Source organism: Plectropomus leopardus, chromosome 15, assembly GCF_008729295.1.
Source record: "Plectropomus leopardus isolate mb chromosome 15, YSFRI_Pleo_2.0, whole genome shotgun sequence".
In the NCBI taxonomy this organism is placed as follows: Eukaryota; Metazoa; Chordata; class Actinopteri; order Perciformes; family Serranidae; genus Plectropomus; species Plectropomus leopardus.
This window is the reverse complement of record NC_056477.1, coordinates 29443816-29459192: the sequence shown is the minus strand read 5'-3', so window position 1 is coordinate 29459192 and position 15377 is coordinate 29443816. Positions and strand designations below refer to the sequence as shown.

The following is a 15377-nucleotide window of genomic DNA, read 5'->3' as shown; positions in this document are numbered from 1 at the left end:
ACCTAATACAAAGTGCAAGAAAGCGAGCACATTTGTGCGCTATGCTCCGGCCAGCCTCGAAGAAACACATCCGCACAATATCCGTTAGCCGCGTCCGGGTTTTCACCAGCAGGCCCTCCTTCCCTTCTCTTAAACTAAAGAAAGGAGCCACAAAATATGTTACTTGTCTGTAAAAGGCCAAAGTGGAGGTTATGTGTAACATACATGTCGTAGATGATGCTGTCTTCTTTTCTGTGCTTGGAGCTCTAGCCTCACCTGCAGGGTCCATTGGAGAAAACCCCGGCCAACCAGCACAGGATGTCTAGTGTGAGGCTTTGTGCGTGCTCACTGGCTGGGCTGCTCTCTGTGCGCCTACAGAGAGCGTCCAGGAGCTTCTCATGGAAGTCTGGGAACTGCAGCATGGCACAGCGCTGGACCCTGAAAAACACAGGAGAGGATTCAAGACAACGCTGCGGATGGCTGCCTCCCTGGGCTGATGCTCATTGTTTTTTATTGTAATTTCAGTTTTCTGCTTTTTTTTGTTGTAAGCTACAGCTTTAGCTCTGCATCAAGCTAAAGCATGTCTATAATTCAGCCTTTAATGTTAACACTCATTATGAGAACATTTTAACAGTGCAAACAGAAGCTGGTGTCCCATCCCTCCACAGAGATCTGACCTTTCTTTGGGGATTGACGTCTTCTTAAACCTTCTGATTGTGACTGAAACTTCCTGCAGCAGGTCACAGCCGCGCAGGTTTTCTACTTTCTTCAAAGGTGCTGTGGTCTCTGTTTTCACTGCAGAGACCTTCTCCTACACACACACAAACACACACACATAAAAAAAACTGACCTGGACTTACCTGAAGGCATGCATTACTGATCACATTTTTCATTATGACAATTATGACATTGAAGTTTAAAGTGTATCTGATTAAATATGTGGAGCTGTGTATCTTCTGCTTTGTAGTGGAAAACTGAACGGAAAAAATAACATACTAAAAGTATAGGTTCACAACTTTTTTGACTCTTAAACAGTTTTTACTTGTTGCAGTCATTGCTCCTGCTCATACCTGCTCTGAGGAGGTCCCTTCATAAGACAATAGCAGCATTTACATTGCCTGTTCAAGGTGGGAATATCACGGCATTATACCACGTCGCCTGTGTGGATGTAACATATGATAGCAGAAAAGGGGTGCAGAGTGGTCTCACCTCTGAGGCAGGGACAGAGGTAGTAAAAGCCCCGAAACAAGCTCTGTGTGAAACGTAAATGTGTGCGACCTACTTCATTTAGAATAGCAGCAAATACAAAGAAGAAGAACAGCCGCCATAAATGTCCACAAAGTGGGAAAACCATGAGATTCGGGAGCTCTTTACCCTCCGAGCAAAGGACAAGATTAGCTGTCATATAAACAAAGATGATAAATGACTGTGATTGACATGTTATGCCTTTGTTATTGTTTAGAAAGAGCTGCTGATGTTTTTGGACTGAACAGAACTGGACTGACTTTGTCCCCCAGCACTTGCATGTGAAGCACATGAGGAGTAAATCTCTTAATGGCAAGTATGAGCAGGAGAAATGATGACAGCAACAGGAAACATTGTCAATGTTCATATAGGGATGCCACTGTTGACAGATGTTAAAAACATGAACCTATAAAGACTTGAAGCTGTGAGTGTACCTTGGAGGCCTGAGCCCGTTGCAGCAGGGTGGACAGTGAGTGGGCTTTGGTGCCCTGAGGCTTGGCACTGGGCATTCTCACCACAGGTCGGGGGCTCTCCTCCATGCCCCTGTCACTAACTGCTTTGATGTGAACCAGGAAGGAGCGGTACTTCCCTCCTGCCATGCCTGCAGTGGAGGGAGAAACTATCAAACACTGACAACACAAAAACTTTATGGATGATTCTTCAGGTCATGGAATCTGAAGTGTCAGGTTACTGACTGACTGGTGTTACCTTTGACCAGCTTGGGGCTGGTGAGGCTGAGCATGCCCGCGTGGCCAGAGAGATCCAGCCCACTGGCCAGCCACACTGGACCACACAGGATGTCCTCCTTGTGGTCCTCTAGGAATGGACACAGCATGGAGCCTGCAGCAAACACAGAGACCTCTGTATTCAGGGCCGATATTACACATATTCATACTTTCAGTGTGTTGAAAAGCCTTCTGCCCTGCAAGACTAGTGAGAGTAAGGCTATGACATCATGAAGTCAAAGATGACCACAAATTGTGTTACAAATAATTGCAACTGAAGTTTTGTCTTTTAATCTTTGCCACACTTAACCATGTGAAACCTATGAAATTAGTGTCATTTATTGGGAAAAAAGGCAAAGAGCAACTTAGAACTGAACCAAAAATTAGCATGAAATTCTTTTTATTTTATTTATTTTTTTTAAACTTACCTGGAAATTGACACAAAAACAAACAAACAAATAAAAATACAGGAAAGTTAAAAACAAAAGACATACAGAAAGACATTAACATATATAGTTAAGATAAATCTAAATACTTTTCTAAGGACATATTTCCCTGGCTTTTTAAAAAAAAATAATTCTCTCATACTATTTTCTTGGAATTTGTGGGACTTTTCTTGCTAAGTTTATTGCCTTTCTACCTGTTTTCAAAAGAAATAAACCAATGTGGTCAGGGTTGAAAGGCGTGAAAGCTGTCTGGACTCAGCAGAGGAAAAGTGATGTTGGTCCAGGTTTCAAAGGGTTAAAGGATACCATATTCTGTCAGTTACAATCCAATAATGGCTGGGGTGCGAGGTCCCCATAAACAAATAATAGCTGGTCCCTAATACAGGCCAGATGGAGAAAACAAGGGTGGATAAATTCCTGGTGCCTGTTATTTAATGGGCATGCCAATTGAGCAAAGTCAACAATATAATCATGCTATTTTCAAATCTTTGCTCTTCTGGATTACTCATATCAAGTGTTTTTGTGCTGTTTCAGTCACTGTGGGTGTATGTGTGTTAATGTCCCAGCCAAACTCTATTTGTAGTTCTGTACAAGCGCCACAAGGCACATGGCAACAGCTACATCTGATGTACTGCATGAGAACAGAGCAAGCCACTGAATTTTTCACACATTTCCTGCAAATGTTTCACAATAAAAGCCTCATTAGGAAATGATGGAATTATGCCCAATGAGAGGCTACAGGGCTTTGAACTTGAAAGCCGACCTAAAGTAATGAAAACCTGGTCCAAGACCATTAATTAATGGAGAAAGTGTTTGATTTCATCTTCAAATATGAACCTTAGGGATCATCAGAATCTGCAGATATTGGCTTTCAAATGGAATATGCAATCAGATAGTTGGCTGCCTTGGTTTAAATAATGAAAAGGGGAAATTTTGGTAGCAGTGGTGCACTCGCTGATTAATATATTTACTCCAAAAACAAATGTTTTTAAGCACTTTTTCAAAAAAATGAAAAAAAAATTAAGACTTATGAATTCAACATTAAGCAAAACAAATCTCATGCAAAAATGGTTGTATTGTTTACCTGACGTCTCTTCTATGTCCATGAACTGGATGTCCTCTGTGAAGTCGTGCAGCAGAGGCTGGCCGTTTCTTTCCCCATTGGCATGGAGGACATTGGAGAGGGGGAAGGAGATCTGTCTGTCCACCGCTGTCTCTGTTAAAGACATGAGAGGCAAGATTTAGACACAGTTCGGGTTCCAATTTCAAAACAGTCATATTCATTTTAGCTGATAATGGAAAGGCAAAACAAACATGTAACACACACAAAAAAAAATAACAGTGCAGTTGCAAAAACAATCTGCTCATCTGGATGTGAGTGTACAGTACAGAACAGTTCAGGGTCATTGAAAGCTTTCAAAAAGAATCCATTCAGCAGCGTGTCCTCACCGCTGACTTTGCCCAGCCCGGGTGCTTTGTTCTTCAGTAGAGTGACCTGGATCTGAGGAATGTTGACGATGTTGGCATTCAGGACAAACTTGAAGTCCACGTGGCCCACCATGCAGGCCTTGGGCAGCACCAGCTCAAACACATGCTCATCCCAGCTGGAGCTGCAAAGACAACACAGGTCACCACTGCAAAGATGTTCAGCTAAAGCACTGCAGAGGACTCATTAGAGGAGGAGCAATCCAAATATTTATTAATATGTGTATATGTGGCCAAATCTTGCTGCTCAGGTCTTCAGTAGGGTGACCTGGATATGTATATATATATATATATATATATATATATATATATATATATATATATATATATATATATATATATATATATATATATATATATATATATATATATATATATATATATATATATGTTATAAGACCCTCTACTAAATGTCTAGGACTCTGGATGAAAAACTGATGTAATTGACATCTTGATATTTTTGGGCTTGCCTTATCATTTTTTTGCATAAAGAGGAGATTGAAAAAAAATACTGAGCATTTTGGAAGGATATTAATGCTCTTTTGTCATATTATATCATTAGAATATACCTACCTAGATGAACTTATAACAAAGAATGAATATCTGTTGATCTCTTGCTTCTAATAACATAGGAGGATATTTTTGGTCATAATTCAAATTAAACGCCCAAATAAAAAAATTCGATAAAATTAAAAAGATTATCAATTTAACACATTACTAGGAATAATCAGGCCATAAGTAAAATTAAAAAGAGAAAGGAAATTGAAAAAGCAAATTTAAAATGTGAAACAATCATTTGAAAATGTAAAGTGATGATTAAAAGAAAAAAATGGAAATGCTCAAACTGAAATTTTAAATTACAAAGATGAAATTGAATAACAAACCCTCCAATAAAAAAACAACTGGACAGCAATTATCAATGAATTCAACTGTTTGGGGAAATTGCCCGCCACCTTAAAACTACAGTGTCATGAAAGAATTCTTCTTCCTGAAGGAAACTGACTACAGAACATACGTGTCCCTATAACCCATTAAATGTGACACGAAAAGTCACTGCCCATGTCAACCCATTCTTTGTGCCTGAAAATACCCATAAAGTGTAGCTACCTATCACTCTGCAGCTTCCAGGTGCGGGTGTGTTGGGCTGCGTCTCCGTGGTGCTGCTGGTGAAGGTGCTGTGGGTGGCGTCGCTGCTGCTGCTCCTGCTGCACCTCCACCCAGCACGGCGGCACTGTGGCCGAGAAGCGGGGGGTTAGCGTCTCGAAGCGCGTCAGCTCCACCAGTGACATCAGGCTCTCTGTGGTCAGCGGTTGGTCCACCAGGAGGTCCACCTGCACAAGGGACAGTTTGGGGACAGATGTGGGACATCGGGTTAACCCTTTATAACCCAAGCTAATGAATATGATTTCTTTCAAAAATATGGTGAAGAGGCATTGAGCAACAAATGGCCTAGAAAAAAAGAAGTAAAAAACAAAAAAACAACAAAAAACAATTGCAAACACATATATATATATATATATATATATATATATATTATAATATATATATAATTAAAATGATTATAATCGATATATAATTTATTTTTTGGTCATATAATATAGATATCATTTTCTCAACATTTTTCCCTAGTTGTTGATAATTTTCTAATAATGCTTCCTTTTACTTATTTCTCACAATTTGTGGAAAATTTCTTGCCGAGTTGCTCATTGCCTTTTTCTCATGTTTTAAAAGGTTAAATGGCTTGTGAAAGGCATCTGAACGCAGCACAAGATACTTGATGTCCAACCAAGTTTTGAAGGGTTAATAGTCACAGACAGCCCAAATGATTTTAAACTGAAATGTGTCTTGTTTTCCATCAACACCACGTGGTCTAAAAAGAAAAAAACAACATGAGATATGAATGATGAGGGTGTCTTGTGTGTTACCTGTGATCCCGGGGCTAGAGGGGTTGGAGGAGGGCTTGGCCCCCTCAAGCAGCAGTTCAGCCCCTTTAGAAAGGGGGCCATCAATAAACATGTCTCCATCATCTATATCGTCACAAACACCTCCAATTTGAAGGAAATGAAGTTCTCCACCTTATGGAGAGAAAACAACAAAATGAATATCTACAGATTATTTCATTTCTATTTCAGAGCTAAACTGAGTTCATTTATCTTTACAGTAAATTAACTCATTAACCTCCAGGCACAGAAATACTTCAATACTTAGATATAGTGACTTATATAAACTGATTAAATGTAAAAAATACGTTGAGAACAATATGTATCCTTATATAACTTTCTGATGGAAGTAAAGATTTTTTTTTAATATTTACATTTTTATTTTCTACTGTCTGATGGTAAAAGGGAATAGAAAAAAATAGAATAATGACAGTTTCAAAACGTTTTCTTGCCATTTCTGTTCAATTTTGTGTCACTTCCTGCCGAGAAATACAAACTGAAACCCATTTTTTCCGAAATGTGCTAACATTGTCCAATATATCAGCGTAATTGAATTTACTGGTCATGCTTTTTTAATTTTGTCCACTTGAGAGACTTACTAAAAAGTACTACTGTGTATCAAGGTCTTATGTATCTTCTTCCTCTGTGCTATAGAGGTCCATTGTTGTTACAAACTAGTAAAAACTCATCGATGAGTCACACAGTTGCACTGGCTGACATGTGCCTTCACTACCATAAACGTACACACTGTAGTTTATTTTGACTTAATCCAAAATACACATCACGCTGGCAGAAATACTCACTGTTTTTTTTTTTTCAAATCAATGTTTGAGAAAAACTAGGAAAGTAAAAAGAAAAAAAAGGCTAACATATTGTTGGTTTTGGTCTTTTCATGGGATAATTGACAATAAAGATAGCTGAATTCTTTACAAGGGTCTTAAAAAATAGAGAACACCCAAAAGGTTGGCAATGACAATACCTCCTTATTGCAAACACATGCGAGCAAAATATAATGCATTAAATACAGTCAAGCAAAAAATAAAAATAAATACTTAAGCATACCCAAACAACAAAAAACATTCAACAGGACAAGATAATTCTTAGCCGACATAACTGTCTTTGAGAAGCTAGACTACAGATACTAATATCATATTACACTAGAGGACCAAGGAAATCCATTGGTATCCATGACTGCTAGCATGCCAGGTAGGGGGCTAAATAATGCTCTTGATATAGGCTAAATTAAGGAAAAATGCCATGGTCATGTCACAGAAGTCCCTGGACCTCTCACCTCACGATATCTGAATGAAAATGGGTTCTATGGGTACCCATGAGTCTACTCTTTACAGGCACACCCACTTTATGCTAGTCCAATGCCGTTTTCTCATGCAGTGATAATGTTATCATCACCTATTGTATTTGAATACTTCTGTACACTGGGGTCCGTAAACAGTCTTGGAATTGCATAAACTGGGTATGACTAGAAAGCTAAAATTCTTGTTGATGTGCTATCCCATTGAGCAGAGCTGTGTACACAGCTCGATGTCACGGTAAACACTAGAAACCAGCATGGGCACAGGTCTATGGTTACTTCTTTTTTATATCTCTTACTTATTCAGTGTCTCTTTCAAACTCAGTGCAGACTACTTTGGATCTATGTTTTGCGTGCTGTTTAGGTGAAGATGGACAGTAATTTTTCTGTGGTGTTCCACAAGGTCTCTGTGCCTTAATGTGGTATTTTGGAGGAAGTTTTGACCACTTTTATCAATTCTTGAGTGATCAAATGTGCTGAAATTTAGTACCTTATTGCTGACAAATGGTATCAACCCAAAAATTGCTGCAACAACTTCTGAGATATAAACGAGGAATTGAATAGGCCTTTCTCACCGAAGACATTTTGCCATGTCGCTGCAGGAAAAATGTAGGTGTTGCCAATGACACTAACGATGGCTTAGTTCTATTCAAGTGTCACAATGAGAGTGACAGTGAGTAAGCATGCCCAATTCCAGGAACCTGACGATTAAATGGAAATGAGCCATTGTTAATTTCATAATTCATTGACACCTGTGCTTTTCCAACTGTAACGATTCAAAATATCTTCAGTGAAAAAAGCAAATGGCCATCATATACCTCCATCATAATGTTCTAAGCCCTGATACAGCCTAAACTCTCAAAGTTGGAATCGGTGCCTAGCAGTGGTAATTACAAATTTATGACTAGAATAACTTGAAGCAATACTGAGCTGCATCTCAAATTAATATTCATGTTCCCTGCCTTCAGATGATGATGTCACTTCTATGTGGCATTTACTGTTAACCTGCTATCTCCCCCTGAAGAACCCCTGTCTCCTCTTAAGAAAGTGGTTAAAGTTAGCCAATCCATCCCAGTGCTCAGCAGCACTGCTGTCTGCAGGATAACAGGTCCAGGAAGGAAATGCTCACCTTTGGTGCAGGCACAAAGGCGGTCGGTCCCAGAGCAATAGGTAACTGAGACAAAGGGGTCCGTCTCTTCTGCTGACCCCTCCTTCTTAGGTGGCTCCACTTTGGCCAGGACCTCCAATGTGGACAGGTCCAGTATCATAATGTACCCCGCCCGTGTGGTCACCACCAGGTGGCCCAGCCCTGCCACCTCTAAGCGCTTGCACTCTTTGTGGCTTAGGAAAGAGGTGGATGGACTGGTGACGGTGGCACTGCTGCTGGTAGTGGCTGCTCCACATGCAGTCCCAGTTCCAGAGCCAGCAGAGCCTGACGGGCACATTCCAAACCCAGATGAGCCATTTTTTGAGCTGGAGGTCAGAGCCTCCTCAGGAGCCTCCTCACTGTCATCCTCCCTGCCATCGAGCACATCCGGAGGAAGCAGTATGAGAGACGTGATGGCATCACAAGGGTCCCAGATCTGCTGCACCTTGATAGGTTCCTCGTCTAAGGTGACAATACGGGTGGAGTAGTTCAGCTTATAGAGTGCAAGATAGCCTCCGCTCCCACCGCTCGGAGACCTCTGCTGCTGCTGGTCTCCTGGGGGCAGAATGAGAGGTGTCTGAGGCGGTGATCCCCCTGAGTGGTGGCCTTCCACCCCGTTAGCCACTGAGTGAAGGGGGTCTCCTTTGCGCTGGCTGCAGAGGGCAGAGTGCAGGCGGTTGAGATTGTTGAGAGCCTCCACCTGGTTTGTGGCGCTCAGAGATTCAGCACCACACGGCTGCAGGCCGACCAGAAGGTGCACGCCATCCCAGCAGGGCGTGATAGAGTCCACGTAAAGATTCTCCTCCTCCAGCTGTTTAGGCAGCCTCAAACACTGCACCAGCGCTCCAGGTCGAGGCGGGGTGGAGGCGGTCGCAGCAGCCAGCGTGCTCCATTTGTCCATGTGACCGTCTAACCCTGCCAGATTAGTTGCTGCATCAGCAAACTGCTGAATGTAAGTGATGGGGGGATCCTGAAGGAGAAGCTGCTCGTGCGTGTCGAACTCCATCTCTATAATCTGTGGCACAGTGAAGCCCTCTTCATGGAGCCCCTTGCTCATTAAGTTGTTCATCTGAGCAAACACCTGCCCTGAGGACTTGTCGTCCACCTCTCTGATGCTGTACAGCAGCAGCACGGGTATAGTCCTGCGCACAGCCGGCAGAGAAGACGGGCTTGATGGTTGGGAACCTACAAGATTAGAGAAGCCCTGCTCCTGGGCTGCAGTCTGGGGGTTGCAGGTCTCTATCTCCATGGGACCCAGGTCCTGTAGAGGCCCCGGGTGGAAAGGCTCAGGGCCCTGAGTCCTAAGGGGACCATCTGCGGTCCTTAGGGGACCGTCTGTGGTCCTGCGTGTTGTAGCTGGGGCTGTGGGTGGGGGTCCAGCCATGGGGGTGCTGGATGCTGAGCGGTAGCTGAGCAGGCCTCCGGCCAGCAGACAGGGGAAAGGAATGTTGTGGTGGTCAGGGACCTTGTCCTTCGCTTTGGCCTGGCTGTGGGCCTTGGCTTGGTTAAGTGAGGTGTTGGCACCCAATTCCTCCAGGTCCTTGACCGTGTCCTCCAGTACACTGGCCACCACCTCCCACTGCAGCTTCTCTGGCTGCTGCAGCACACTCAGCGACGTCACCCCCAGGCTCACATCCATGCTCTCCCACTGGGACTGCTGGCCTGGAACACAAACAAGAGAAGAGATCTGAGCTTGTTGCTGTCTAGAACCAGAAACTGACGTAAAACACAGTATCAATGAGGCATAACATCAAGATAGATAGAGATGTGTTTTAAAACATATGCACATGGCTTTACTAAATGAAAACCAGTAAAAATTCTGGTCCTCATACCTGTTACTGACTCTGATCGGGAATGCTCATCACTGTCTGAATCCTCCAACTGGTCATCACTGGAAAAGAAAAAGTGGTTAAAAAAACATGGCTTACATGCCTCCGGGTTTTGCTGTGTTGCATTCTCTGCTGTATACAATTGCTCAAGTTTCCATAGCAACCTCAGCCTCGGGGATTTGTTGTTGTGAGGCACCTTGAGGTCGTTTGCATCATTTATGTGTTCCTCTAGATTTCAAATCGAGGTAAAGGACAGTTATAAACAAGAGTGGTTCAGTAGATAACACTGCAGATGGAGGCAATTACACTAAAATTACTGTAAGAGCTGATGATATTGTGTGTGTGTGTGTGTGTGTGTGTGTGTGTGTGTGTGTGTGTGTGTGTCCTTTATGTGAAAATGCAGGTATGCAGGCTGGGTTTTTCCTGGCTCAGAGTGGGCCTTTGACAGCACGATCAGTCTTGGTTTGTTTGGCACTTGGAAATTTTGAGGCGGTTGAAGCAAAATTTTGGGCCAAAAAATGAAGGAGGCTTGTTTTTCCATTGTGCAGTGCCTTTGAGATCAGAGTATACTGGTCAACAAATCAGAAACGCAGCCTCTGACTGGTCAACAAGAATAAACCCAAGGCATCATAAAAAACAACAATTATTGTTTTAAACTCCACAAAATGGATGGATAATCACAGAAGACATTTGGTGTGGATTTCTTTTGCTAAGTCTTCAAACAGACACAACAGTTCAGGGCTGGACAACAGAGCTTCTGATAGGGATACGATCACACCAGAACACTTCTTGGATCGATATGAAGGTCAACATTAGCTTCTGGGCAAAAAAAAAGAAGTCTCCTTCATGGTGCGATCCAGAGATATTTAACGTTAGTAATGGTATGTTGTGTAAACATTGTTGACCTCAAAGAGAACCTCTATAGTGTCCAGTATGCCCGATTTTTCTCATCAGTCCTGTTCAGCGCTGTGTGTGGAGACGGTTCAGCTAGAAAAGCTCTGCATCAATGATACAGAACAGTTTATTTTCCGATAACATTACATTTGATGTCACATTTATTTTTTACTGGCCAGTCAGACAACTGCATGAGTCAATCCACTTGCCTGAACACAGAGTTCACTATCCCAAGGCATGCCAGCAAATGTTGATGTCAAGCCCTTGAAAATAGAGGCAGGACATGATACAAACAGTACGCTGCAGATGTAAAGTAGAGTTTTTAAGATTTTCTACCAGAGATCAAAGGACTTTAATTTGTTTTTTTTTAATATATATATTGGCACTAGCTTCATAGGGGGAATATTTAGGCCCAGTGAAGATTGTGCAACTTAGCTGGCTCATCCAGCACCAGCTGCATGTGTAAAGACATTTTGGATTAATGTTCATCTTGTTCAACAGTTGTTTGATGAGCTAGTATTAATATATCATTTGGAAATTTGTATTTCCAAATGATATATTTGTATTCTCAATTGTCATGTCTTTGGGACAGGTGATTTTTCTTTGACGCAGAGCCGGGGGGGGGGGGGGTGTGTGGGGGGGCAAAGTGTGTGTGTGTGTGTGTGTGTGTGTGTGTGTGTGTGTGTGTGTGTGTGTGTGTGTGTTTGTGTGTGTGTGTGTGTGTGTGTGTGCGCGCGCGCGTTCACCTGTCTCCCTCTAGCTTGGGCAGGTCAGAGCAGGAGGACGACTCCTCGAGCCAGGCCAGAGTTGGTCTGCGAGACTCGGTCAGTGTCTGCTGGCTCTGCTCACCACCGCACAGAATCAGCTGCCTCAGGATGGCCGGGTCGTACGGGTTGATATCAAACTTCAAGTGCACCTGTTCAAAACACAATCACACGCACTTCAGTGTGGAGGGAAAACTAACATTTACTGTCTGACACCAACATTTCTGAAAATGAAACACACAGATGATATCGTCTTGTGCATTCACAGTTAAAAGTCTCTGACCTTCATCATTTTGGAGACATCCCAGATGCAGATCTTGCCCCTCTTGGTGGCAGCAGCCAGGAACTGCGGACAGCTGCCGAAGCCGTAACAGGCGATCTTATCCGAACTGTCAGGGCTGTTGGGAAACTGGGCGGGGCTGGTGGCCAGTGTGACTGAGAGCGGCACATTCTGTGTGTGTTCGCCCTTCACAAAGGGGCAATTGGGAGAATGTCGCTCGTGTTCGGACCTGAGAGTAGTGGAGGAATATTGGTCATCATTGATGTATTATAGTAGCTTGATCAATGCATGATTAATAATCTCTACTCACCAGGGCTCATCTGTAGGTTCCCAGCAGACCAGACACACACTGCAGGTGAAACACATGGCTCTGTCATCCCCTGTTGAGGCAGGCTGTGGAAAGACAGGGACCATCAATAGAGCTTACAGACACTTACGCAGCTGTTATGTCCACTGTCCCTTTTTATTCTGGAGAATCCTGAGTTTGCACATTACTGCACTTAACTGAGTTTTGCTTATCTAGTTAAAAGCTGAACTGCATTCTGTTGTCATAGTACTCCGTGTAATGACAATAATGTTGAATCTAATCTAATGGTTGTTGCTGATGGCAACATTAACATTTATTGTCCCTTTGCACAAACGCTGATGACTCTGCAGATCTTACTATAGCTTTAGGTTGTTTTAGGCATGATACCAAAGCACATCAGTTTTAACAAGTTGTCTCCATGGTTACATTCAGTTATGTTCATTCCTCTAATTGAATGATCTAACAGTGACCTGAAACATGCTCTGCTGTGCAGGCAAATAACCTTCTGACTGCATGCAAACACTGTGAATGTGCATGAGAGTAAACAGATGTAAACTGAGTATATGCCAACAGACTAATGTTCTCTGAGAACCTACCTGGTGGTAAAACCCTGCTTGAGCCATTGGATCAGGCTGAGCCCACCTGTACCCAGCATGTGGCCACGATGTAAAAGTCTCCCTCCTGTTGGCCTCACTGTACATCAAAGATCTGCACACAACAACACATTTTAAAAACATGTTCAGTATTCTTTATGCTGGTGTGGAATGCGTCATAGTACCCATTTTTTACTTTATGTAAAGTCTTTGTCACATGCATGTTGGGTATTATAGATTGAATGAAGCTTGCAAAACAAATAAATAACATTGCTGGTGTGAAACTGAATATGTCCACTTTATTCGCACAGGTAAACCTACTTAGACTGTTTTCATAGTGACACAGGGATACTTAAAATGCTGCACTGGGAATAAACAACTCCTCAAAGAGGATCTTGGGATGTTTATCTGGTCAGTTGTTTGATCCTTCAAAAAATTAATCATCATTCGTTGCTCACCTATCTACAGAGCGCCCAGGGCCCACCCCGAGCTCTGGCCTGGCGCTTGACAAGAGGTAGGAGAGTCTGTCCATGATGGATGAGGCCACAGACAAGGCAGCTACGTTCTGGTTTATCTTCTTCAGCTCGTTGACGATGGCGCTGGCCACCAGCTTCAGCACATGGTGGGGGAGATGGAAGGTCACTGTCGCCCACTGAAAGAATGAAGGAGAAGCAAAACATCACAGACAGAAAAGAGATGGATTTTAGGATAGTTAAAGACAAAGTAGATCAGCAAGAGACAGGACCATAAATCAATTTGTCAATTTTCTAAAGCGTTTCTTAACTGTCCTTTCAGAGAAATCCAAGCAAACCATCATGGCAAGCACTACTACGTGCTTCACTTGAAGGATGTTATGAAAGGTATTATTTTGTTTTGCTCCAAAACAGTGTGAGATGTTTCTGCAATAAAATATCCTTCTTTCCTCCATGATGACCCTAAATAAGCACCATCATCCTAAATGTTTTCCTATTGCTGAGGCATTAATCACGACTGCAGTGACTTTTAGACAGATCCTTAACTGTGACCAAACTGCTCTCTTTCACCTTTTTCTAAACTTATTTGACATGGTGCTCCACCTGAAATCCTCTGAAAGCATGAGTGAATGAGGGACAATTCACATAAACTGTGAAGATCAAAGTGTCAGTAACCATTATGTTTAATTCGTACAGAACAAGGCTCAACTAACCACTAACTAAAATTATAGTTCATTCATGTTATTATGTGATTTGCAGCAGTTCTTTTAGTGGTCAGTTGTGAGAAAGGTTACTTACCTCCAGCTATTTGTATTTTTAATATTAAGATTATTTAATTAATGGTAAATGGACTTGCACTTGTACAGCACATTTCATGCTTGTCTGTTTTGCTTTTACTGATTTTGTTTTTATTTATTCTGCATGTTTTATTGACTTTAATGGACTTTGTTTTTGTTTCTGTCAAGCATCTGAGTATTGTGACAAGTGTTCAATCAATAAATAATATTATTATTACTACAGCTACTTCCAATCACTCAAAGAGCTTTCACACTACGGGGTGAAACAAGCAAAAAAAAAACAAAAAACAACCACCACCACCAAAAGGTAAAATATGTGAGTTTTATTAGTCTACACAGTCTATTATAGTGACTCTGATGAAGATCAGACCACATTTTTGGATAAACTGGATAAATTTGTTTTCCTTTTCGTGACAATGTTCTTGCATCACAAACTGATGTACACTGGAAGGTTTAATCATATTTTGCAGTACACTCTGTTATCACTGTAAGTACAACTGTTGTCAGATAATGTGAAGACAGCTGTCTTCATTCGCAGATCTGTTTTGTTTAACCACAAGAGAGCGCCGTTATACTGGTCACACAGAGGCAGAGCATCTATTACAAGAGCAACCAACCAGTCTCCTGCTCTGTCTAGCTCTATATCCAAATGTCCACCCTCTGGAATGGCGGACTGAGCCCTCATGGACTTCAGTCACACATACTGTGACACGTTCTCTGTTATCACGTGAAGTCTGCGAGCGCAGAGACTGCAGGCCACTGAAAGACAGGCCCGGAGTCTGTGTCAGCCGTTGCCGTGGAAACGTTTGACTAACAATTACATTCATGTAAGGCGATGGCTGCTGCATAGGCTTTTTTGTGACTTAACAAAATTACAGTCACATTTTCTATACAACATAAAGGCTACATGTATTTGTCATGATGTGGTTGCATTTTATTTCTGGCCTAAATTATTAAAGCACCATTTTAATACATCATTGTAGACTTTAATAATAACTGTCGGCCTTTGGAAAAAATGAGAGCGTTATGTCCCTGTTGCTGCACCTAGAGTGGACCCTCCAGAAAAGTGCAGAAAGCCTGCTTGAGGCACTTGTGGACTGGATGAATTGTGGATTTGGACAGCCCTCAGTATTCGCAGACTTCCTGTGAGCGTGACTGCAA

The 15377-nt window shown here is 42.2% G+C and overlaps 1 protein-coding gene across 6 annotated transcripts in view; it reads right to left on the bottom strand.

The window, feature by feature from the left end:
- The window catches only part of birc6 (baculoviral IAP repeat containing 6), a 138565-nt gene that overhangs the window by 111604 nt on the left and 11584 nt on the right, over nt 1–15377 (bottom strand). For all 6 annotated transcript variants that reach the window (XM_042501765.1, XM_042501768.1, XM_042501766.1 and 3 more), the window contains exons 4-19: nt 13405–13598; nt 12950–13061; nt 12357–12439; nt 12050–12275; nt 11749–11918; nt 10112–10170; nt 8262–9941; nt 5805–5955; nt 4988–5212; nt 3845–4005; nt 3480–3611; nt 1933–2064; nt 1659–1825; nt 657–790; nt 256–417; nt 3–134 (exon numbers count right to left, since the gene is read on the bottom strand). In XM_042501765.1, the coding sequence (XP_042357699.1) occupies nt 3–134; nt 256–417; nt 657–790; nt 1659–1825; nt 1933–2064; nt 3480–3611; nt 3845–4005; nt 4988–5212; nt 5805–5955; nt 8262–9941; nt 10112–10170; nt 11749–11918; nt 12050–12275; nt 12357–12439; nt 12950–13061; nt 13405–13598 (3920 nt within the window). The remainder of the gene's footprint in view (nt 1–2; nt 135–255; nt 418–656; nt 791–1658; nt 1826–1932; nt 2065–3479; nt 3612–3844; nt 4006–4987; nt 5213–5804; nt 5956–8261; nt 9942–10111; nt 10171–11748; nt 11919–12049; nt 12276–12356; nt 12440–12949; nt 13062–13404; nt 13599–15377) is intronic.